General features: G+C 62.4%; 9 protein-coding genes across 9 annotated transcripts in view; 3 read left to right on the top strand and 6 right to left on the bottom strand.

The window, feature by feature from the left end:
• F751_1252 (Separin) overlaps positions 1–1403 on the top strand; it is a gene marked incomplete at both ends in the record, with an annotated part of 7454 nt that extends 6051 nt beyond the window's left edge. The window contains 4 exons of the mRNA XM_011398547.1: positions 267–290; positions 436–630; positions 752–972; positions 1183–1403. Coding sequence (XP_011396849.1) covers positions 267–290; positions 436–630; positions 752–972; positions 1183–1403 — 661 coding nt within the window. The remainder of the gene's footprint in view (positions 1–266; positions 291–435; positions 631–751; positions 973–1182) is intronic.
• A 9-nt stretch (positions 1404–1412) lies between these two features.
• F751_1251 (hypothetical protein) lies at positions 1413–1619 on the top strand (the record flags this gene model as incomplete). Its single annotated transcript, XM_011398546.1, has 1 exon — positions 1413–1619. The coding sequence occupies one exon, from the start codon at positions 1413–1415 to the stop codon at positions 1617–1619; it is 207 nt and encodes a 68-aa protein (XP_011396848.1).
• Positions 1620–1736: 117 nt separating this feature from the next.
• F751_1250 (putative sulfite oxidase, mitochondrial) lies at positions 1737–3941 on the bottom strand (the record flags this gene model as incomplete). Its single annotated transcript, XM_011398545.1, has 3 exons — positions 1737–2663; positions 2998–3175; positions 3412–3941. The coding sequence occupies 3 exons, from the start codon at positions 3939–3941 to the stop codon at positions 1737–1739; spliced, it is 1635 nt and encodes a 544-aa protein (XP_011396847.1).
• Positions 3942–5139: 1198 nt separating this feature from the next.
• On the top strand, positions 5140–7334 carry F751_1249 (hypothetical protein; the record flags this gene model as incomplete). Its single annotated transcript, XM_011398544.1, has 3 exons — positions 5140–5289; positions 5510–6171; positions 6389–7334. The coding sequence occupies 3 exons, from the start codon at positions 5140–5142 to the stop codon at positions 7332–7334; spliced, it is 1758 nt and encodes a 585-aa protein (XP_011396846.1).
• Positions 7335–8278: 944 nt separating this feature from the next.
• Positions 8279–9742, bottom strand: F751_1248 (Putative aminoacrylate hydrolase RutD; the record flags this gene model as incomplete). The annotated part of the gene is made up of 5 exons (XM_011398543.1): positions 8279–8524; positions 8695–8798; positions 8921–9158; positions 9454–9519; positions 9653–9742. 5 exons carry the CDS (start codon positions 9740–9742, stop codon positions 8279–8281), a joined length of 744 nt encoding a protein of 247 aa, XP_011396845.1.
• A 967-nt stretch (positions 9743–10709) lies between these two features.
• Positions 10710–12623, bottom strand: F751_1247 (hypothetical protein; the record flags this gene model as incomplete). The annotated part of the gene is made up of 6 exons (XM_011398542.1): positions 10710–10985; positions 11191–11294; positions 11391–11628; positions 11909–11974; positions 12114–12391; positions 12548–12623. The coding sequence occupies 6 exons, from the start codon at positions 12621–12623 to the stop codon at positions 10710–10712; spliced, it is 1038 nt and encodes a 345-aa protein (XP_011396844.1).
• A 913-nt stretch (positions 12624–13536) lies between these two features.
• On the bottom strand, positions 13537–15123 carry F751_1246 (Putative aminoacrylate hydrolase RutD; the record flags this gene model as incomplete). Its single annotated transcript, XM_011398541.1, has 5 exons — positions 13537–13877; positions 14061–14298; positions 14427–14492; positions 14618–14889; positions 15033–15123. 5 exons carry the CDS (start codon positions 15121–15123, stop codon positions 13537–13539), a joined length of 1008 nt encoding a protein of 335 aa, XP_011396843.1.
• A 222-nt stretch (positions 15124–15345) lies between these two features.
• F751_1245 (UDP-glucuronic acid decarboxylase 1) lies at positions 15346–20704 on the bottom strand (the record flags this gene model as incomplete). The annotated part of the gene is made up of 13 exons (XM_011398540.1): positions 15346–15367; positions 15689–15825; positions 16152–16273; positions 16612–16777; positions 17067–17397; positions 17503–17585; positions 17746–17883; positions 18533–18651; positions 18924–19094; positions 19218–19347; positions 19493–19625; positions 19910–20171; positions 20314–20704. The coding sequence occupies 13 exons, from the start codon at positions 20702–20704 to the stop codon at positions 15346–15348; spliced, it is 2205 nt and encodes a 734-aa protein (XP_011396842.1).
• A 1411-nt stretch (positions 20705–22115) lies between these two features.
• Positions 22116–22634, bottom strand: F751_1244 (hypothetical protein; the record flags this gene model as incomplete). The annotated part of the gene is made up of 2 exons (XM_011398539.1): positions 22116–22330; positions 22484–22634. The coding sequence occupies 2 exons, from the start codon at positions 22632–22634 to the stop codon at positions 22116–22118; spliced, it is 366 nt and encodes a 121-aa protein (XP_011396841.1).
• Between the last annotated feature and the right edge of the window lie 1174 nt (positions 22635–23808).

The raw sequence follows: 23808 nt of genomic DNA, 5'->3' as shown, positions 1-23808 counted from the left end.
GTCGCCGCCGCCGGCGCCAGGACCGCGCCGGCCCGGCCGAGGCCGGGGCCCCCAGCAGGGGTCGTGCAGCGTGCGCCCGTGCTGGACGTGCTGGACCCGGTGCTCCAGGCCCTGCCCTGGGAGAGCGTGCCCGGGCTGGAGCAGCAGAGGGCCGGCGCCAGGACCGCGCCGGCCCGGCCGAGGCCGGGGCCCCCAGCAGGGGTCGTGCAGCGTGCGCCCGTGGTCCTCGTGCTGGACCCGGTGCTCCAGGCCCTGCCCTGGGAGAGCGTGCCCGGGCTGGAGCAGCAGAGGTGTGGGTCGGGTTCGGACCGGGAGGATCGGGCCGCATGGGCAGCGAGGGGGCCAGCATCGATTGGGGACTCTGCTGTCACACCGCAGGTGTTACTCGTGTACCCCCTCACGCACGCACGCACACACACACCGCCTTGCTCACAGCATGTACCGCATGCCGTCCCTGGCCGTGGCGCTGGCCAGCTGTCGGGCAGCTTCGGAACCGCGGCGGCTGGACCCGCGCGACGCCTTCTTCAGCCTCAATCCCTCGGGCGACCTGGGGGACACCCAGCAGGCCCTGGAGCCCCTCTTCCTGCGCCAACCCACCTGGAAGGCAAGCGAGGGGGGTGACAGTGACCGGTGTGGTTGTCGGGGGGGATGACTCCGAGGCCAGGGGTGGGGACATGCATGGGCATGCACGACATGCACGCTTGACGGCGCCCCCCTCCCTCATCCGACCCGGGCAGGGTACATCAGGCAGGCCGCCGGCCGCTGCCGAGCTGGCCGAGGCGCTCCAGACGCGCCAGCTCTTCGTCTACTGCGGCCACGGCAGCGGCGAGCAGTACCTGCCAGCCGCGCGCCTGCGCACGCTGCGCTGTTCCGCGGCAGGCCTCATTATGGGCTGCTCCAGCGGGCGCCTTCGCCCCCCCGCAGCCGCCGGGGACGAAGCCCAGGGCGCCGTCCTGGCGTACCTCCTTGCAGGTCGGGGATGGGGAGGGGGGGGAGGCAGGTGTTTTGGGGGAGCTCGGACAAGAGGGGAGAGCAAATCTGCGGTGCGTCGCGGCGGCGGCTGGCGCCCCATGTGGTTGTTCGACGCCGAGGCATTGCTGGCTGCGCCATGGGCGCATGAAGCATGCATTGCTCGGCCCTTCTGATGCCCTTGGACTGCCCACGCCATCACGTCACACGCAGGGTGCCCCGCCGCCACTGCCAACTTGTGGGACGTGACCGACAAGGACATTGATCGGTTCACCGCCGCGGTACTGGAGGACTGGCTGGAGGCTCCAGGGCGCGAGCCTGGGGCCGCGGTGGACGTCGCCGCCAGCGTGAACGCCGCGCGCGGGCGGTGCCGCCTGCGTTACCTCAACGGCGGCGCGGCCGTCACCTACGGCCTGCCCACCCTGGTCGGGTGACCAGTCGTGATGACATGCTGGCGGCAGTTGAGGGGCCTGGATGTAATTGTGCATCAACCTAAGAAAACCTCTGCTCTCTTCTACCATGCTTCGATTCTACAATGCTGTCAAGCTTCACGCCGGGCCAGGAGCTCTTGGAAATCGAGGCTACCGAGCGATGCACTCGCCAAAAGGGAAAAGGACGAACATCCTTGTCATCTTGAGTGCCCGCAATAGGGCGTAAGGACCTCTCATCCTGCGAGACAGTCTCTATCATGCACCATCGCATCTCAACATGTCTCACCTTTCCCTCCGCGCCCAGCACACAAGACACGCCTCGCGCCATCACCAGCCCTACTGTGCCTCCTCCGCCACGATGCGGATGCGGGGCCAGGAGTTGCAATTAACGCCGCGCAGATTCCAGATGGGCCCCGGCGCCTCTGGCTGCGTGTTGTAGGATGCGTCGGTGGCTTTCGCCGCGATCTCCACCTCGCCCGGCGTCCCCGGCACCTCCACCTCCGCGCTCCACAGCACCCAGGCCCAGTTGCGCCCCTCCTCCTGCTCCACCCCCTCCAGCTCGGCGGTGTGCCAGGTGGCGCCGCCGTCGGCGGTGACGTCGACGCGGATGACGCGGTTCCCGCCCCCGCTCCAGGCGTAGCCCTTGACCGTCACTAGGTCCTCCGGCTCCACGCGCGCGCCCGGGGCGGGCTCGCAGATGAGCGAGGTCACGGGCATGGCCTGGATGGCCGGGGCGGAGTCCCAGTCCACCTCGTCCCAGCCCACGCTGGGGGAGAAGGCCTTGTAGTCGCGGCGCTGCCACAGCGAGTCCGCCTCCTCCCCGCTGGGCACGACTTTAGTCACCCACTTGACCGAACGGCACCCCGCGGTGCCGGGGACGATTACGCGGAGGGGGGCGCCGTGGTCGCGCGTCAGCGGCGCGCCGTTCATCTCGTAGGCCAGCAGCACGTCGGCGCGCGGGTCCAGCGCGCGGTGCACGGGGATGGAGGCCGCGTAGGCCTGCCCCGCGCCATCGGCGTCGGCGCCGAAGAACTGCACGTGCCGCACGCCCTCCGCGCCGGGGTCCAGACCCGCGGCCTGCAGGACCTCGCCCAGGCGCACGCCGCCCCAGACCGCGGTGCCGATGGCCGCGCCGCCCCACTCCAGGCCCTTGACGTCCTTGACTGCGTAAAAGTCGTTGCGGCGGTTGCCGGAGCACTGCACCGTGGCGGTGACCGTGTGCTTCCGGAACTCGGCCTTCAGCCGGTCCAGGGACAGGTCCAGCTGCAGGGGTTGCGTGTTTGACTTTATTCTTGGGGCAGTGAGTGTGTGTATACGAGGACGAGGAGGCAAAGGGGGCATGGTGCTGGTGGCGAGGACCAGGAGCAGGGAGAAGTGTGGGAGGGGATGAAGGCATGGGTTGGAGGCAGCGCATGATGACAGAAATGGTATGTCCAATGAATTCGTCGTAGTGGCCTCCAGGACAGGCTCAGGGGCACCCGCCTCAACACTTCCGAGTCCGCATGCCGCGTTTTCCAATTATTGCCCCTCCTGACTGGCCATGCTCAATACTGCCCCTCTCTCCCTCCCAATGATACAACCGGCCACTATTCCTCACCGTCTTGATGCCCTGCCCCTCGATGCGCAGGCTGTACTGGGCCTCATCGATCCTGGGGACGGGGAGGTGGTTCCTGATGTAAAACACCTCGGTGGGTGTGATGACGGAGCCGGTGAGGAGCTCGCGCGGCGGCTCTGCATTCATGGGACGCGCGCTGCGCACGATGAGCGCCGGGAGCCTGCAGAGGGAGGGAGAGGGGGTGAATGGGGTAGCGGGGGGCGGGAGTGCTGGGGTCAGTGGGCATCCTCCAACGTCCTCCCTCCCGTTGCCGGTTCCATGGCGGCATGGCCGGGCTTGAGGAATGGGGATACACAGGCCTGCCAACAGGCATGCCGGATGCAAGCCAGTTCCAGAGCTACCCCATCCCCTGGATATATGGCCTGCATTACGGGTCCTCCTCCCCCTCCAGCACACCTGTCCTTGGGGTCGTCCGCGTAGGGGTCCTCCGGCGGAGGTGGCGCGCCCCCCTCCAGACTGCCTATCCGGTACCCCTCCAGGATGTCCCGCACTTGCTGCGTGTTGTGCTGCTGGTACATGGACCAGAAGGGGTCGATGGCGGACCCGGCGGCCATCATGAGCCGGGCCTTGCCCCCAGGGTGGATGTCTACCCAGTCGGTTATGTCGTACACCCCCTCCTTGTAAGTCACCCAGACCCGGTCCTCGGGGGTGCGGTGCTTGGCGACTTCCTCCTTGCTGTACTCCGGGAGGCTGGAGACGTCCTTGGCGAGGGCAGGCCCAGGGTGGGTGGCCAGGTACCACGCCCCGAGGCCGAAAGATGCCCCCACCGCGAGGGAGCCCGCCCACCACGCGCGAGCCGTGGCGCCCTGCTCGCGAGCTGCATCAGTGGTGAGTGCCCTCGCGCATGCTCCGACACGCCAGGCTCGGTCTCGGCGACACGACTCTGCCCAGACCCGCCTGTTGAGTGAGGCGACACACCTCCTCATCCCCGCCGATGGAGCTCCAGTGCAGGTACAGTCTCGAAAACGATGACAATAGATTCAGCAACAGGCCATGCTAGTAGACCTGGGAGATCCAGCACTGTGTGGATTCGTGCCCGGGTTCAATGTTGTGGGGAAGAAAATGCTGGCAGAATCTGACTCGGCGCCCGCACACAGCGCGGATCGCCCGGCTGAAATTCCCGCATAGTGAGCCCCATTGTTGCGGCATATAGCGTCCACGGTGTCCCACTGTCTGATGCAGCATCATGCATAAGCCACAACATCATTTTGGAGGAAAGTTTTGTGGGTAAGTCCGGCGGATGCAGGGCGAAGTGGCTCAACGTGACTCTTGAAGTGCCACGATCTGGGGCCCCTTCATTGGGAAAAGTCCAGTTTTTTTCTTAGGGTACAAAAATGAAGAATATTGCCAATTGGAACTCATGCTGTGATCCACGGACTGCCCGTGGCACCCAGACATGCTTTTGAAAACATATTGAAAACGTGCTCAGGGGGCAAGCCCGACACTGCGACGAGGATCGCGCCGCTACTCCAAGATTCCAGGATTTGGGTGGCTATAAAGCATGATGGTGGTTTAAAGTAGGAGATGGGTTGCCACATTGATCACTCTCCCCATACAGAGACGATCGTTGGCCGGGCCTCCCCGATAAGTCGCGATCTCAGGATGGCCCTTGGAAACTGCGACGGACCACTTGTCGAAATCTTGGGGGGTCTCATCGTGTACGGCTCCAGGGGCCATCTGGACCCTGGACATAGGTATCCAGGGCGGCCGTTACTTCATCATAGTGCCATTACCGAGCCATCTTGTGGAGTAGGTAGGGCCCGCAGGCTCGCACACCCTTTCAGCCACTACCAGGCTTGAAAGCCGCAAACCAGGGCTGCAGGTGCGACACGCCACTTCGCGGGATCGGGGGCCGTTTCCTTGGAGGATCAAGCCCTGCAATGCATCAGGGCCTGGCGGATTTACCCTGATACGGCCGTGATGGCCTCCTAGGTTCCGGGGCTCCGCCTTGTGCGCCACTCGGTGCCGGGGCCTCGCGTACTGCCGTGTGCATGGCTGCCCCCGGCCGGGCACCCCTCCTGCTCAGCGACCCACTGCCGGGTGTATGCACATCTGCCTGGTGATGTGCGGTGTGCCCGATGCCCGACCCCATGCCTCCCCGTTGTAGCCCGGCACCCTCCCGCGATGGGCCTCAGCCAGCATGGCTTCCTCATCGTGTGCTACACCCTGTCGGTCTTCGTGCTCACCGCCTTCTTCGTCTACGCCCTGGTGTACTCGTACATCGTCAGACGCAAGAATGTGTCCGTGGAGAACTTCATCACAGCCCGCGGACAGGTGCTTTCCTGGTGGGGGGAGGGGGGGGGCGGCCGGGCCCCTGCAGTGCCCCGACTGGCCTCGCCCCCAGAGTGCCTCCAGCCCCGTCGGCCTGCCTCCAGCCCCCAGCAGCATGCATGCCCTTGCATGCATGCAGCATTCCCCATGTTATCTGGGGATGCCCCCTTCAGAACCTTCAATAACCCCCTCCTTCATCCCCCCCCCCCTTCCTCTTTTCCAGCTGTCCACGGCGCGCATCGCCTTTGGCTTCTACGCCGCCGCGGTGGGGGCCTGGGTGGTGGTGGGCCCGCCCTCCTACTCCCCCTATGCCGGCGTGATTGGCTGCGTGATGTACGCCGTCGCCACCGGCCTGCCCATCATCGTCATCGCCTTTGCGGGCAGCTTGATCCAGAACAAGGTGCCCCACGTCCTCTCCCTCACCGACTACGTGGGCTGGCGCTTTGGCTACATCGCCCAGAGCTACATTGTCTGCTTCGTCTGCTTCAACATGTCCATCTCCATGCTGGCCGAGTACACCACCATCGGCTCCCTGTTTGGCAGCTACGTGGGGTCGGAGACCTACCCCATCATCATCGTGGTGGGGGTGCTGACCATGATCTACACCGACTACGGCGGCCTCCTGGTCTCCCTCATCACCGATCAGGTCCAGGGCGGGCTGAGCATCATCCTGGTCCTCGTCGTCGCCATCTACGTGGCGGTGACCTTCCGCTACCCGCTGCCCACCCCCATGCCCTGCGACCCCGACGACGCCATGGGCTTCTGCATCTCCGGCACCAACGCTACGGGCTGGGGCTCCATCTTCTCCATGCCCGCCTCCCTCATGGTCTCCACCGTCTTCTCCGAGGCCATGTGGCAGCGTGTCTGGGCCTCACACTCCAAGAGGTGCGCACGGGTCTGTGTGTGTTGTGTGTGGGGGGGGATTAATATTGCTATCCTTGCTTGTCAGGGCGGGAGAGGAAGGGCGGGGAAATCCTACTGGTTGGTGTGTGACACAAGCACAGATTGCCCCTCAGCCATTCATGTATGAGTGGTCGGTTCATCGCATTTTTGTGAACCCCCCCCCCAAAAAAAAGAAACTTCCAATACCCCTCATCAAAAGGTCGCTTCGCAAGGCCGCCTTCATCGCCTGCGCGGGCGTCATCCTGGTCGTCTTCTTCACCGGCTTCCTTGGTCTGCTGGCGGCGTGGTCGGGGCGCATCACGGCCGACACCAACCCCAACCTGTACCTGTTCGAGGCGCTGCGCGGGGCCATGAACGAAGCCGGGCTGGTGTCCAACGCCATGGGCGTGGTGGTGCTCCTGCTCACCATCACCATGAACGAGTCGGCGGTGGACTCCATGCAGAACGGGCTGACGGCGGCCATCTCCTCCCACTTCCTGCGCGGCCTGCCCCTGTACTGGACGCGCCTGGCCGTGCTCGTCATCAACATCCCCATCATGGTGGTGGCCACCAAGGGCTACACCGTGCTCCAGCTCTTCCTGCTCACCAACATGCTCTGCGCCACCACCGCGGGGCCCGTGCTGCTCGGCCTGGTGGAGCGCCTGCACCCCGTGTATGGCGGCGCCTCCCTCCTCTTCACCTCAATCTTCACCATCTTCCTCACCTCCGTCTACGGCATCAACTTTGCGTGGGTGGACGGTGCGTCGCGCTCCCACAACATCGCCGAGGGCATGCACTACACCTGGATCGGGAACAACTACGACTACCGCTTCTTCCTGGTCGCCATCGGCGTGTCCATCGGCATGGTGGGCGTCACATCCGCCTTCAACTACCTCTCCCAGACCTACCTGATCAAGAAGAAGCCGGAGGTGCTGGGCTTCACCGCGCCGGCCACCCACCCCCACATCCCGCGCTACCATGATCGCCTCATGCATGCGCCGGTGCAGGCCTCCAGCGGCAGCGAAGGCGGCGTCGACGACAAGATCGTGGCGGGCGATGGGCTCAAGGGCGGCACGCCGCACGACGCGCTCACCCGCCTGTCCGCGCAGCTGCCGGAGGCGCTGCTGCACACCGCCGACGAGACCCCAGGCCACCGCCCCGCCTGAGCGCGGTGAAAGGAGGGTTTCTGACCCCAGGACTGACCCCAGGGCGCTTGCATGGCCCTTGCAAAACCCACCCCAACACCTCTTGTTTGCCCCCTGTCCACACCATTAATTCCTTGCGCCTCGACATGGCGCTGCCGCGCCCCGCCCCAGTCACGACCTTTGAGATCCGATGGGCGGGAGCGGCGGCGCCACAATCATTGCTCTCTTGATCCCGGGGCGCCGCCCGCGTCGGCTGCAAGGCCGCGCCCTGCGCTTCCACGTGTGCATGTGGCGTGGCCCTGCCTACCGGACCCCGGCGCGGGCGGGCGCCTCCCTTCACCTATTATCGAGCCCACCCACGCTGTGCCACATTGCCGTACTGTCTGGGCTGTTCCTGTTGTCAAGTCTGATGAGAAAGCAGAAGCGACAGGGTGGTGAGGCTGGAGGGGGGATAGGTAGGCCAGCCTGCGCCCAAGAGGGAAGTCAGGGCGAGAGCCTCTGCATGGCTATCCCCCTGTTCCGCCGGCAGCTTCTGTGGGTGCCTAGCGCCACTGGACGGCCGGGAATGCAGGGGGGTACTGAATTAAGGGGAAACATGTCGTGCTTCCCTGATTCCATTCGCCGTGAGGGACTGAGGCACGGGCGCACGCACTCAATGGAATGGGAGCCCCTTGAACCCAGTTCTGTCTGAAGGGATAGGTCCTCACGAAAAGAATTCCGTGGCAACGGGTTCCCTCTGGCCCCTTTTCACCTGGCTGAACCCAATTTGTTTTGAACACGTTGGTGTGCTTGTGGATGCGAGCAGGTATGGTGATGGGAAGAAGAATATCTCGACATGCAGTGATGAGTGAAAACTGGGCCTACTTGCATCAGATGCCGGGGGTGCACGGCGTATGGCCGCATGCAGGCGGGGGAGGGAAAAAGGTCAGGCACCCCCAGGGCTCACCATGCCCTGATCAGCGCCCTCACCCTCGCAGAAGCTCCGACTCCTCCCTGTGCAGGAAGACCTTGAGCAGCTCGCGCACCGTGTCCCAGTGCTGCATGAAGGCACCATGGGCGCCGTCCTCGAAGATGGCCATCCAGGCTGAGGGCAGGACCTGCCCCACCAGCTTCTGGTTGATGGCAGGGACCACAGGGTCCCACAAGCCGCCCACCACCAGGATGTGCTGCTGGGTGCTGGCCAGCGCGTCGAGGGTGGTGTCGGAGAAATACTGCATGGCGACGGGTGGGGGCCGGGGGAGGGATGGGGCCAATGCAGGTCTGTCTCAGGACCACTCCGGGAGCGGGGAGCGTGCAAGATACCCTGGATTGCAGGCAGACAGCCACGAGGTCAGGAGCCCCAGGCGACCCGGCCTGTCTCCGCCCCGAGGTCTGCACTCACGTATTCAATCAAGGCTTCCAGCTGCCGCCGGGTGGCGAGCTTCCTTATGGTATCCGCAGGGGTGTACTGCATCTCCTCGGCATACTTACAGGCCGCCTCCACGCCTGTGAGAAGGGGGGGGCGGTCAAATGGGTGCTGTGAGCGGCCAGTGACCTGCAGTTTGGCCCGGAGTGTCGCCGCCCGCCCGCCCGCCCCCTTCCCCCTCCCCCCTCCTGCTGCCACTCACCGGATGTCGTATTCAGGGGAAACAGCGTGCCGAGCCTGTACACCTCAGTCATGGTGTCGTCGAGGAGGAACTTCTCCAGGATCTCAAGGGAGGGCAGCTGGGAGCGGAGGGACCCAGGACCACCAGAGAAGACGGCAAAGCGGTCAAAGGAGTCGGCAAACATCGCGGCGGCCTGCAGGGTGATCATGCCCCCCATGGACCAGCCGAAGAGGTGGGGCGGCCTGGCCAGGTCCAGGGCCTGGGGTCCGGCAGTGGCGAAGGTGGACAGGGAGGTGGCGAGGCGTGCAGGATGAGGGGTGGGGCGCCCCAGGCAACTCAATGCACCCGTGGAGGTTGTGGGCAATCGAGGTGGTGGTGTTGGTGCAGGGGCATGAGACCCCCCATCCCCGTTCCCAAGCGCTCCATCAGGCGGCCACGCTCCGCGCAACACTGACACTCACAGCATCCGTCGCTGTCCCTTGCGCAAACCCTGACGAACTCTCAAGCCACACGCACCTCCCACCTGCCCCACCCTGTCCCTCCCCGAAGCTCACCTCAACAAAATTCTTGGTGTCGTTGGCCATCGAGAGGATGCTCAGTGGCATATCGGGGCTGGTGTCCTACATTAGAACATGGGAGGGCCAGGATCTGGACAGGCTTGCCGAACCACTATGGGTCCTGGCCCCAGCTCGGCACTTTATCAGGACCAGGAACGGATTGGACGAGTGGTGTGCACCCACACAACCTTCATACCCTGGAGGAGCCCTGCCCACGGTTGTCGAAGATGATGACCTCCCTGTCCTCTGCCAGATCAGATAGGATGGTGATGGGCCAGTCCTTCATTGTGCCGGAGAAACCCACGACAAGGACAATAGGGGGGAGCTCGGTTGATGCATTTCCGAAACGGTAATAGGCTATCACCACATCCGGGATCTCCAAGAATTGCATGGGGCCATAGAATTCCAAGGCTGGCTCGTAACTCGAGTAGTTTGTGCCGCACAGCTCCTCCAGGGTCTCCCACGACAACGCGTCTATGGAAAGGGGTATGTCGACGGAAATAGCGTTGTGCGGCGTACGCCTGCAGCATGCATCCCGAAACAGTATACAGCAACAACTTGGCCATTGCAATTGGTACGTTGTAAATCCATAGAAAAATCTGAGGCATAGTACCCTGGAGAGCGTCCTCACCTTGTGCGCTGGTGACTTGAGTTGGTATCAGCAGGATGAGCGCCAGTGCGGCTCCGAAGAGCAAGGCCGACCTCATCGCGGATCCTATACACCTCCTGTCTGAATATTGTTGTGGTAAATTGATTGTGGAAGATCTTTTGAGTGTACTCTACTTTTTATAGAGGCCATGGCGCGTGAAACATCCCCCCCGGTAATCCTGCGGTCGGAAGCCGACGACGCAAATCCGGTCATGCCCCGGTGCACCAGAAGGTGATGGAAGCGCGGCCTGGTATAGGCAGCGTGCGGAGATACTCCGCCCGGGGTGCCCTCCCACACCGGCGCATGCTCTTCCACGGATCACTCAAGGACCAGGCTGCTGAAATACGAGGGTGAGGTGTTACGATAGACTACAGAGATGCAGGCAACCACTCCTGGCCAGGGGCAGAGGACCCTGAGGTCCAAAGGAGAGTGTAAAATGAGGCCGAGGTGGCCACGATGGACATGTGGAATTGCTAAAATTTGCGGTAAAATGTGGGAAGAGAGCCTGAATGAGGCTTCGTTGGGAGTGGAGCACTGTGCATGACGTGCAGCGCCCTTTCGCAGGGTTTGCACATGTATCGTGGCCAGCTGGGAGGGGATTCTGTCACGAGGGCGTACCCTGCCCCGTGTAGGGCCCCCGCTTTCCATCCTCGTACTCCTCCCTGTGCAGGAAGACCTTGAGCAGCTCGCGGACCGTGTCCCAGTGCTGGATGAAGGTGGCGTGGGCGCCGTCCTCGAAGATGGCCATCCATGCGGAGGGCAGCACCTGCCCCACCAGCTTTTGGTTCTGGGCGGGGACCACCGCATCCCAGAGCCCGCCCACCACCAGGATGTGCCGGTCGGTGTCGGCCAGCATGTCGATGGTGGTGTCCTCAAAGTACTACAAGATAGGGGTGGGGCGCGGGGGTTGAGTTTCAGAGGGATGGGTAGAGGGTCCTCAGGCATGCAGCGCTGCGTTAAAATCCTCAGGGAGGGGGTGGGTGGGGTGGGTGGGCGCAGCGCGGGCTTGGAAGCGGAACATATATCGCCCAGAGCCCAAGACCAGGAGGCAGCTGGAGTTGACACTCCCACGGGCCCGCACTCACGTAGTCGGTCAGGGCTGCCAGCTGCTTCTTGCTGGCCAGCTTGTTCTCGGGGTCGTCAGGGGAGAACTGCATCTCCTTGGCGTACTTGCAGGCCGCCTCCACGCCTGTGGGGAGGTCACAGGGTGGTGGCTGGGTCCCGCCAGCTGCCTACCACCTACTGCACAGCCTATGCCCTTCCCACCCTGGGGCCTGCCACTCACCGGCTGTGGTGTTCAGGGGGAAGAAGGTGCCAAGCCTCTCCACCTGACTCACAGGGGTGTCGGCAAGGAACTCCGCCAGGATTGTGGTGGAGGGCAGCTGGGAGCGGAGGGATCCCGCGCTGCCAGAGAAGACGGCGAAGCGGTCGAAGGAATCACCGTACACTGCGGCGGCCTCCAGGGTGATCATGCCCCCCATGGACCAGCCGAAGAGGTGGGGCGGCCTGGCCAGGTCCAGGGCCTGGGGAGCGGTGGGGGCAGGGTTGGGAGGGGGGAGGTTGCAATGCGCGCGGGTCGACACCGGGGGTGCATTAGTGGACCGGGGTTTCCGGTGACAGAGGCTGATCGAGGTGGTGGTCTAGGTGCAGGGGAGGTCAGGGCCTTGATCCTGCCTTCCAGTGTTTGCACCAGGGGCAGGTGTAATTTGCCGTGTTGACGCCCATGGTTCATCAGGGCGCCCCCCCTGCAATCCCTAGTCACATGCACCTTGATGTCCACCCAGCCCGCCTCCCCTGCCACACCTCAACAAAGTTCTTGGTGTCGTTGGCCATTGAGAGGATGCTCAGGGGCACGTCGGGGCTGGTGTCCTGCGTCATAGTTGGGGATGGTCCAGGATTGAGCAGGCCTGAAGTACAACCAATCGGCCTCAGACACATCATGTCGCCCCTGGGGCAAGGAAGACACCGGAACAGAGCACAGACCCCCCACGCCACCCAGCCTTCTCACCGTGGAGAAGCCCTGCCCGCGGTTGTCGAAGATGATAACTTCCCTGTCCTCTGCCAGGTCAGCAAGGACGCTGATGGGCCAGCCCTTCATGGTCCCGGAGAACCCCATGACCATGACCACAGGGACCAGCTCTGAGGAGGCATTGCCGAAGCGGTAGTACGCCACGATCACATCAGGGATCTCCAGGTACTGCAGGGGGCCGTAGAACTCGGTGGCAGTGTCGTAGTCCGTGTAGTTGGAGCCGCACAGCTCCTCCAGGGTCTCCCCCGGCCACACCTCTGCGGGGAGGGGTGCGTCGGCGGACGTTGAGGTGTGGCGCTGCCGGCAATCAGCGACAAACGCCCACAACATACGCCCAGTCCACAAGCCATCATTTTCACACGTGGAATATCCATGCAAACCATCTGGCATGGCAGCCATGGTTTTGTCCTCACCTGGGGCGCTGGTGGCTTGAGACGGGCAAAGCATGGCCAGCGCCAGTGCCGCACAAAAGAACACCGCCGACCGCATGATGGGTCCTTCGTACCAGCTCCTAGGCTCTTGCCGTGACTAGTTTATGGTATAGATGTCAAACCGGGTACGACACTTTACATCAAGTCTGGGGCGCGTAGAGCATCCTCGCCGGTGGCCCTCCGGACGGAAGCTGGGGAAGTGTACAGTCCGCCGGGTCTCGGCGGACTGGATCATGACGGGGATGATCCAGGTACATCCTCCTATTTACTCTGCCCTGTCAGGATCCTCTCATTGGTTATACCAGATTGAATGGTCTTTATTCTACTGATCTACCCTTTCTGATATGCTCTGTGCTCTATTCGCCCTTCTTTCCTGTCTGGGGTGTGGAGAGAAGGTATGATCCTTCAACAAATGGGACGTGTCTGGAATACGCGGAGGTGGACCCTTGGAGCAATAACCCATCACCGCCCCCTTCGTTGTCATTCCAAACCCCCTTCGTTTGGGATGTCAGTGGATAGCTGAGCCTGGCATGGATGGTGAGGCGCACCTCCCATGCATTTGCGGTTTCGAAGGCCAACCAAACCCACAGGAGGAACCGAAATAGGGCTAGCCTGGTACCCAGAGTGCAGGGAGGGGTCGTGTCTGGCGCAGGAGGACGCACGCGGGTCGGACTGGCCGTAGGCCGGGCTATTTGAGCATGAGCGACAGAGGTGATGCCGACCATCGATGGCTACAGTGTCCAGGCCCCCTTCCCTTCCCCAAGTTTGCATGCTCGCCAGGCTAGATTACAGGGATGGCAGAGTGAATGGATGGTGCGTGGGTGATTCTGCAGGGGGCTGCGTGGTCGGGAATCTGACACAAAATGCACATCCCTGTGGTGGGCTTCAATGTGGTGAGCAGGACGGGAGGGACAGGTTAGTGCCAAGGGAAGCGACACCCTCCAAAACGGCGTGCAGTGCACCCGCCCCGATTAAAGCTCGTCTGCGTCCCGCCCCAGGAACACATTCAGCACGTCCACCAGTGTGGACCAGTACTCGACGTAGGTGGCATGCCCACCCTCAGGGAACATGGTCATCCAGGCCGCCGGCAGGCGCTTGGCCATCAGCTTCTGGTTCTGGGGCCGGATGACGGGGTCCAGGGCGCCGCCCACCACCAGCACGCGGCTGTTGATGCTGGGCAGCAGGTCGTACACCTGGTCGTCCTGGAAGAAGTCCAGGATGGCCTCCATCTGGCGTGCGGTGGTGGTGGCGTTGGTCGGGATCATGGGGCGGTCGAAGGCCTCCATGGTGTACCAGCAGGCGGTCAGCAGGCCTGGCGGGGAAGGCGGGAAAGGGAGGGGGAGCGATTCTTGTGGGCTGTCGTTGGAGTGGGGTACTCGAGCCCCAGCCACAAGACTGGTGCACTGCAATGCCGGCACAAGATCTCCGCAATAGAGGAACCCATGCCCCGCCGGCCACATGCCTGGCCCCCCTCCCCCCTCCCTCGACTGCTCACCCAGTGGGTGGGGCATGGGAAAGTACATGTCCATCAGGTCGTACAGGTCCATCTGGGCGAGGTGGGTGAGGGAGTGCATCATCTTTTCACTGAAGCCCAGGGAGGAGTTGCCGCCGGCACTGCCGGAGATGGGGATGAAGCGGTTGAAGGTGTCGCCGTGCAACGCAGCGGCGGTGATCGTGATCATGCCGCCCATGGAGACTCCCATGAGGTTGGGAGGGGTCTCGAAGCCCAGGGCCTGTGCGGTGCAGCGGGGAAGAGGGCACGTAAGGGCAGGGTACGGTCCCAGGAGGGATCCTGCTCCAGCGTGTCATGGCACTCTGGACACCCTGCTCCCCGCCCAAGCCCAGCACACTACATACACACCACTGCTAGGTTTTTGACATCCTCAGCCATGGACTGGACGGTCAGCGGCGCGGTGGAGTTGGTGTCCTGTGAGGGAGGGAAAATGAGGGGCCTGGGCGTTTGCTGCACATAGAGTACTCGGCTCCGGAATCATGGGCCAGGCGATCCTTTCGCCGAACCTGCTCCGGTCGCGCATAGAAACCCCTACTCACCACGGACAGGCCCTGCCCCCTGTTGTCGAAGATCACGACCTCCTGCTCCTCGGCCAGGGCACGGAGGAGGCGCAAGGGCCAACCGCCCATGACGGAGTTTAGGCCGTTCACCAACATGAGGGCGGGGCGTCCGGTCTCGTTGTTGCCGAAGCGGTAGTAGGCTATGTCGGCATTGGGGATCTCCAAGTACTGCAACCCACCCAGGAAGGCGTGGGCGGCGGGGTTTGGGGTGGGCATCGAGGTGTTGCACCAGAAGAACAGCTCCTCCAGCTCTGTGGGGCCGGAAAGGGCCGGGAAGGTTAGACCTGGTCCGTATGTGGATGCCCTGCGGGCCCTTCCCCTACACTGTACACATTATTCTTCGAAGAAGCTCCACTGTAAACTGCAGGTCCCCTTGCACTCGGGTTGGACTCACGGTCGGTTGTCAGGGCGGAGGCAGGGCGTACTGCCACCATGGCCCAGGCTGCCAAACACACCGCCGCCCACTTCATTGCGGAAGAGCGCATGTCGTTCAATTCGGCCTTAATTGCGCTTCGAGGTGGTTTGGGGGCCCTGTCGGCCCCCCGTCCTGGTATGGTCTGCACTCGCAACGCGGGCGCACCGCTTCTTTTCTGCGCCGTCCGGACGCATGCACGTGCCGGATCGTCCGCAGGTGGCGGTTTCCGCCCCCGCACCCCGTGACCCAGCTTGACGTGTTGCTCACGAGATTTAAAAGCAATTCATTCTTATCAGTGCACATGTCGCGGGATCCTGTCGATCGGATTTGGGGGGTGCTGCGGGTGTTGCCTTTGCGGCCAAGTGGGGGGAGTCCCGGATTTCCTGCTCCGGGGTGCACCTTCCCATGCTGAGATCAGGGCGAGGGCTCCTCCAGCCGCAACCGCCTGTGAAGCGGGGTCGACGCATGGCTCGGCGCTCGAGTGACGCTGACGACGGTGTGATGACCACAAAGCCCCGCCGCTCCTGCCCTTGCCATAATTTGCCGACACCACCTCCCATCATTTTTCCCCAAGCCCTGATGGATAATTGAACGGGCTGCCCCAGATATCACTCCCCCTCCTCCCATCCCCGCACCTCTTGAAATCCTCCACCATGCGGGGTAGGCCCTCACGCAGGGGGACCTTGGGCGACCACCCCAGCAGCGAGGTGATCTTGGAGATGTCTGGCCTGCGCCTCGCCGGGTCGTCGGCCGTGTTTTCCACGAACACGATCTGAGCGGGGAAAGGGAAGGTGGGGGGGGGGCAGGCCCCTTATCGGTGAGGGGGCTGCCTGGGCCTTTTCCCTGCCCGTCTGGCCACAGGCCAGGGTGACTATCGCATGTCAATGCACATGGAAGAGGCAATGCTCTGCCCTTTCTCCCGTCAAGAAGGTCCTGCCGGCGTGCGGCCACATAGTCGACCAGTCTGCCCCCGCACCAGTCCCAGCTCCGAGGCTGTCGCCTCGGCACCTGCCCTCTCGAGACGCGCCCTCGCCCAGTGCACCAAGCCCGTGTACCCCACCCCACCCGCCAAAACAAGGCCACACACATCGAGCCCACCTCGGCCTTGGGGTTGATGACCTCCTTCACCATCTCAGCCAGCTCCACCATGGTGAACTCCCCCGGGTTGCCCACATTGAAGGGCCCCTTGTGCTCGTCGTTGTCCATCACCGTCACCATGCCTATGGCAGGGGCAGGGGGAGCTTGTACATGAGGGAATGACAGGGCAATAGGAGGAGGGGTCCGTCGACGAAGAGGGGTGCCAGGCAGGCACTGATGCGGCCGTCTGTGAGACGGCTCCGCCAGGGCCGCCCACAGTGTCAAGCCTCGTGCATCGCCTCTGGCATGCGATTCGCACACGCACCCGAGGAGGCGGGGTACAGCTCGTAGCTGCATCCCACTTCCTCTCTCCTCACCCCACCCCCTCGTACTCCCCCGCCCGGCAGATGCACCACGCCCCACACCCACCAGACGCTACTCCCCCAACCACCACCCCCGCCACATGCACACCCCCGCTCACCCCTGACCAGGTCCTCGACATACTGGAAGGACCGCGTCTGCTGCCCATCGCCGTACAGCGTCAACGGCTCGTTCTTCAAGGCCTGGGCCACAAAATTTGAGACGACGCGCCCGTCGTCCAGGGCCATGCGTGGGCCGTAGGTGTTGAAGATGCGCACGATGCGGACCTGTTTATTTTGGGGAGAGGAGAACGCCGGTGGACGATCCAGCGCGCCTCAGGGGCGGAGGGCGGGGTCTGCCCGCTGCACACGCTCAAAGTTGTGGCGCCAGGTGTTAGGGCAGATTCCTTCAACACCCCTCCCACTCCTCTGCCAATCGCTGATCCCCTGTGTGGCGTCTCACAAGCAAGGCCCGACGACGCCAATCCATCCAATCGCCCCCTCCATCATCGTCCCCCTCTTCCCTCCCCGCCGCCCCTCCCCCTCCGCCCAACCCCCACTATTCGCGCCACCTCACCTCCAGGTTATGCTCGCGGTGGTAGTCCATCGTCAGCGTCTCCGCGGCGCGCTTGCCCTCGTCGTAGCAGGAGCGCTCGCCGATGGGGTTCACGTTGCCCCAGTAGGCCTCGGTCTGGGGGTGCTCCAGGGGGTCGCCGTAGACCTCGGAGGTGGAGGTGATGAGGAAGCGCGCGCGGCAGCGCTTGGCCAGGCCCAGCATGTTCAGCGTGCCGATGAAGCTGGTCTTCAGCGTCTTGATGGGGTTATACTTGTAGTGCACGGGCGAGGCGGGGCAGGCCAGGTGGTAGATCTGGTCCACCTCCAGCAGCAGCCGCTCCACCACGTCATGCCTGGGCGGGGAGAAGGGTGGGAGAGGGGACCGTGGTCAGGCCCTGAGCTCGTCACACGCAGCCGGCCAGCCCCGAACAAACACTCGACGCTCTGCGTCTCCTCACCTCAGCAGCTCAAAGTTGGGCTTGTCCAGGAGGTGGGCGATGTTGTCCTTGCTCCCCGTGAAGAAGTTGTCCACGCAGATGACCTGGGCAGGCCCAGGAGCAGGTGCATGGTGAGGACATGTCCAGGTGGTTGGCCGGGGGCCACGAGCATAGTGCGATGCGCTGGGCCACCAGCTGCGATGCTGGCCACCCTCGGACGACACATCACCCACTTCATCTCACTAAAGCGAATGTCATGCTCACATGATCGCCCCGGGCCACGAGGTAGTCGCACAGGTGGCTTCCCACGAAGCCCGCGCCCCCGGTGACCAGCACCCGGTTGGTCTCCACTCGGGGCTTTGCCTTCACGGCGGGACGATCATCTGGTATCCCATTGGACAGCTGCGCATCGTGTGACAGGAATGGTTCATGAGGCGCCCCACAGGCTGTCGGCATCTTGGCATCTTGGTGAGTTTCGAAAGGGGGCAGTGGCAAACGGCACCTCATCGTTTACGCCCGCATTCGCGGTTGCGCATCACACAAGTCTCCTGTGACACTTAATTTGAGCATGCACACGCACCTGGCGTTTGGGAGGGGTATCGGTGGCCATCGCAAGTTCTGGTTCGAGAGGCACTTTAGGGAAACACCAATGACCGGCGGATGTATGAGCACGCCACAGACAAAAGTTTCCTGAGATATGGCTACATCAAGTTGTGACAGGAGTGCACGAGGTGGGAGGCATGTCTACTTGCACCATTTGGGAACATGCACGCGCTGGGGGGGATGTCGCGAGGGGGGGACGTTCACATCACATGACACCGCCTGTCACAGGTCACATTTTCAAACCTTCGAAGGACACCGAGACGGCATTCCCAACCATCATCGTCGCCTTGAATGGCATGTGTAGTCTGCCTAGACAGCTCTTAGTGGTCAATCCTGGCTATCAGAAGGGAGGGCAGTCGCCCAGCCGCGCACCGATCAGATGGCACATCAAGCCTACTGTTCAACGATAGAGGTGGATGCGGCCTGAAGAGGTGGCAGCTGCCAACACCTCAACGCTGGGGTGCACAAGGTTCCTGGACGGGATGGCGGTCATGTCTTCGCTGCGAAGCTGCGTCGACAGCTGGCCTGTCGAGGCGTCGATGATGTCCACGGCTCGCCTCATGTTCCCTGTTGGACGGCGGGGAGGGGTAGAGCATTGGTTGGAGCTCGAGAGTAGGGAGCGCTGGGCAAGCAGCTGGGGCCAGCCCCAGTGCCTGGCTGCTGTAGCAACCCGGGCCTCCTTCCTGATCTGAATGCTGCATGCTTGGCCACTGCCGTCGCCCTGATCTGTGCTTCACCTGGTCTGCTCAGACACAAGATGGTGGGCAGCCTGTGCGTTCAATACACGCTCTCCAAGGCGGCCCTCTCGCACAGCACTCCCTCCTCACCCCCACACTCACCAACGAGGATGGCGTCGCCGCTGGGGCTCCATACAGCCCGGAAGGGCGTCACCCACCGGCCCGTGTCGTTGTCATGCCTGATGGAAAGCGTGCACGCCAGCTCCTTCTTCCCCCTGCGCTCCCACACCCCCACCGTGTTGTCAAAGGACGTGGAGACCAGGCGGTGGGAGCCTGTGTTGAGTGCAGCGCAGTCAAAATCTTGACAGGTTCTGGCACGTGGGAGAGGCACTCAACACAGGCCCTCCCACCACTCCATAAAATGCACCCATGACCTCCACCCCAGTCCCTCCGCACCGTCGGGCGCAAAGTGCGCTGCCTGGCAGCTGGAACGGTGTGCGCCCTCCGCGACGGGTTTTGGGGTCGGGCCCAGGCGCCGCACGTCCCACACTCTGACACAGGTGTCGGTGGAGGATGTGGCAAAGACCTGCACCCGGGGTGGAGAGAAGGGGGGCTGGCAGGGGTCGCAGAGGATAACTAGTTGAGGGCTCTCGGTGTGGGGGGCCGACGCCTCCGCACAGCACCTCCCTCATGGCAAGGCATAAACATGGCCCCCCGGCCCCTCCACGCACATGCTCGTCGCCAGGGTCAAAGTGCACGGTGTTTATCTTCTTGGCGTGGCCATCCTCGCTCAAGGCCCCAGGCCCTTTGGCCCTGCAGTCGACCACCAGGAGGTCGCCCCTGTTGGTGCCCAGCACAGCGGTTCTGTGGAGCGAGAAAGTAGGCCGGGTGGTGATTGGGGGCTGTGACCGAGAAGGCAGGCCTTTTGTGAGAGCATGTGCCACCGGTCCGATCAGGAGACCGGGTATGCCTACCAAATCCTCGCACCCTGTTTGACATGAAAACAGCAGCCGCCCCTCGCATCAAGAGCATGGACAGTAATATATGATGGCAGTGAGTGCGCCTGGCCTCACATTTCCCTACTTTCCCACCATGATTCCCTCCCCTCCCCATCTCTGTCTGCTGAAGAGCCAGCCCACAGCCCCCACCTGCCATCCAGGGTGATGTCCATGGCAGACAAACCCAGGTCCTCAGAGGAGGTCAGCAGGATGGCCGCCCCCGCGCCAGGGTCAAACCGACGCAGCGAGCCGTCGTACGAGGCAGAGAACAGGCCGGCGCCGTGCCCTGGCCCTCCTGCCCATCGCAGGCCGGAGATGTACTGCCGGTGGTACCCCAGGCTCACCAGACCGTCAAACTCCGCCTCGCTCTCCGCTGTGCCTGACGTCGCTGCCTCGCTCGACCCGCCCTCCCCTACCAGAGTGTGAGAGGGTGGGAAGGTGTGGCTAGGGTTTTATCAACGGAAATGCCAAGCAAGACGACTTCCCCGGGCAGCTATGCACCGTGTGCAAACGTGCAAGCTCGGCTCCCTCTTTCGCCCAGACTCTGAGCTCACCCTCGCTTGACCCTGCATCCCCTCGCGACGACGCTCTGTCGAGGGCCTGCGCCGCTTCGGCGCAGTACCAGAGGGAGAGGTTGCCCTCCTTGTCCCCCGCTGCCAGCAGCAGGGTCTCGCTGGTGGGGTGGAAGGCGAGGTGCGTGGTGGCGCTTCGTGTGACCTTGGCCACATCAACGGCATCCAGCTGCAGGGAGGCTAGCCAGGGCAGGCTGGGCTCTGGCTTCTCCATGCCAACCCCAGGTCCTGTGCCCAACCGAGAGCTCCATGCGCTGATGTATGCCGCATCTGTGGCCGCCAGGCCGTCGATCTCCTGCATGGCGAGGTCCCCTGGGGAGAGACCCGGGAGATACTTGTCAGCAGGATCCTTGATTTGCACAGAAAAGGTCATTGAGAGGTAGCAGGTCAGATTGCAGCAGTGCTTGCCAGTGAGCCAAAGGACGCGAGGTGAGACATCTCCAATGTTCTACACCCAGCACCTCAGCAAATGTAATACTTCCTAATCCAAGCTCACGTTTGGGGTGACGTTCTGCTGGTACGGGATCTGGTTTGGGAAGCATGATGGAGGTCACGATTCGCCCTCGCTCCTCTGCATGGAGACACAAAAATGGACAAGTGACGTTCGTTTCCAATACTGTGTGTGCAAGAAATCAGGGATACTGGTGCACAGCGCTGGCAGGGGAGATGACCCGGGGTGCACTGCTTCTGACCATGCCCTTACATTCATGTCAACCCACCTGACTCTATCTGATTGCCATCTGCTTCCAGCTTGGCCACCCGGGCCGATCGTCGCTTGGGACCCGCACTCTCCACAGTTGGTCTCCTCTTGGCTGGCCTAACAGCAGGCTGCATGGGAGACCACAGAGCCATGAGTGCTTTGCAGAAAATCTGCTCACTTTATGCAACATAATGGGGACCTTGGAGCACCTATACACCGGCCAGATGGAGTATCAACTCACCCTCGGTCTGGCAGGTTTGGGGGCCACTCGAGCCGCCAATACTGGGATCTCCAAGGCACTCAGGCGCTCCCTGTTGCGCTTCACACGCTCTTGGCGCTGCCTCTCGTACTCATTGTCCCCATCGGACGTTCCCATGGCGGGCATCACGCTGGCGAGGTTCCTCGGGGCATGATGTCGTGCGACGGACGATGCGAGTTTGCGCGACCCCTAGACCTTCCCACTCTGCACGATCAGAAGTTGCTCAACTTGCATATTCGAAAATCAATGTCAACACCGCATGATAAACGTAGCTGATCGCTCAGGGATTTGTTGGAGGGCGCGCGGGTCTGCATGGCTTTTCTCTGTTTGAATGGGCCACCTGCCCTTCATCTTCCGTGCGGTCTGATCGTGGCCACAGATAGCCAGCCGCTCCAGCGCCGCATGACAAAGCTTCTTCCATCGAACCTCAGCCGGCAGATGGACACTCGATTTCCTTGCTGCACAACGGACAAGCCTGTGGAGGAGAAAGAGATTCATATGCAAGCTGCCGGAAGGAACGGGAGTGGCCAGACATGGCGGTCATTGCAGCACATCAATCTTTCCACTTCCCTCTTCCTGCTCGCCTTGTTCAAGCTGAGCCACTGCTCCACACACTCGCTGTGAAAAGTATGGCCACACGGCAACAGGCACACTTCCTCCTCTGCCTCAAGGTCGAGCTGGCAAATCGTGCACCTGGAGGGTTGACAAGGCGTGTGTGCACCTCACACACGCAGCATCCTAAGATGATATGCTTCCCTTGCATACAGAATCACGCATAGCTTGGCGTAACCACCTCCCAGCCCGAATCCCGATCTGCCATCCTCCTCACATGGTGTCCAGGGCTCCACTTCGCGAATCTGCCGCCTCCGCCCATGACATTCTGGGCAGGGCCGCCAAGGCCTCCGCACTCAGGCCCTTGCTGATGGTCCCTGCAACCTCCCCCAGAGCGGAGAGCTCCTCGTATGTGTACTCCTCGTCATGGTAGTCGCCCTCGTTCTCTGCAGACTCTGTTGCAGATGTGTAGCCGCCCGGCTCCCCCACTGCAAGTGGGCATGTAAGATGGGCAATACAGTGGGTGGCCGGGTGCTGGGCATGGATAGCCAAATGCTCTTAAAGTTAGGCTATGCGCCTTGCCGACCAGTCCTAGACAACATTTTGTAAAAAGCCATGCGATGACGGGCCGAGCGACTCACCTGGAACGCCTCCAAAGCCCCTGACTAGCTCTTGCTGCTGCATGAGCAGAGCAAAATCTTCATCGCTCATGCCTGGCCGCGCCTCTTCCCCAGCGTGCTCAAAGTGGGAGCCCATGGATTCGAATGACGTCCCACTCCTGCAGGTGAACATGGCGAGCATGCAGCTTGAGACTTGGCCCAGCCCTATGCAGCCTGAAGTTGGGCTTCACCCCAATCAACTTGAGGGGTGCAGCTCAAGCAGGTTTCCATCCACCCACGCACATCATGGCCTGGTCCTCCCCCATCAAATTGAGGAAGGCTTGCTCCTGTGCCTGGAGGATCATCGCCAGCTTCAAGTCGGCATCCTGTGCGAGAGAGAGGGCCCGGTCCTGACAATGTTCCTAATCCATTCCGAACTCTTGGGTGACAACAGATGCCAACAGGTCCGCACTGCCCAGCCAATGTGCAGGGAGGAGCCGGCAGCATGGTCCACGTACATGTGTATCGGAGGTGGCAGAACGTTGCCCTCGTGGCTCCTGCATGTCAGTCTGTGCAGTCTAGCAGTGCACCCCGCCCTCGAGGCTGTCCTCGACGCTCGTGCGGGTGGGCTGCGTGCCAAAAGGGCCCCCCTTCAGATTAGACCAAGCGCTCTTATATTTATCAAAATGAGGCGCTGCCCGTTGGGTCAACGAGTAGAAGAGCAGGGTCCGCGCACCCCCCGCGACCGTTGTTATGCGGGATGGGTCAACAAGCTATCACGTGCTTCAGTGCCATGCAAAAACATCAGTCTGCATGATCACCAGTTCAGGGTCAGGACATTGGTGCTACCGCCTGTACTTTTGAGGGGCACAACTTGGGCGTACGACACCAAAGATAATATGGCCGCCTTGAGGGTGGTGGTAAAAGTGGTCGTTTTGCCGTTGTATTTTTGGGATCCATAACTGGCCAGGGCCCCGTCAGCGGTGAAGAAGGCGTACCTAATGCTGTCCGGGGTCAGGTCCCCAAATGTGATTGAGAATGAGAAAACGTCTGATGCTAGAGTGACACTCCCAGTGATGGACCCAAGTTCCGGTGGTGGTGGGGAGAAGGATACGGGGGGAGGTGGTATAGGGTTGATGAGCGTCAGCGGCACGATCTCCTTAATGTCCTCTAGAGTTGAGAATGTGTATGCGGCTCCAAGAGCATAAGCTGACATGAGCGTTTCAGACTGTGGGTCTCCCTTGATGGTGGTGACGACATCCCCCAGGTTATGACCCGCTGAGGTGATCATCTTGAAGACAGCTGAGTACAAGCTGCAGCTGACGAACTTGGGGGCATACCCCCCAGTGGTCACCACACAGGTCATT

The sequence above is a fragment of the Auxenochlorella protothecoides genome (genome assembly GCF_000733215.1).
Source record: "Auxenochlorella protothecoides strain 0710 unplaced genomic scaffold scaffold125, whole genome shotgun sequence".
NCBI lineage: Eukaryota > Viridiplantae > Chlorophyta > Trebouxiophyceae > Chlorellales > Chlorellaceae > Auxenochlorella > Auxenochlorella protothecoides.
The sequence above is the reverse complement of the archived record's forward strand: the minus strand, read 5'-3'. Positions and strand labels throughout refer to the sequence as shown.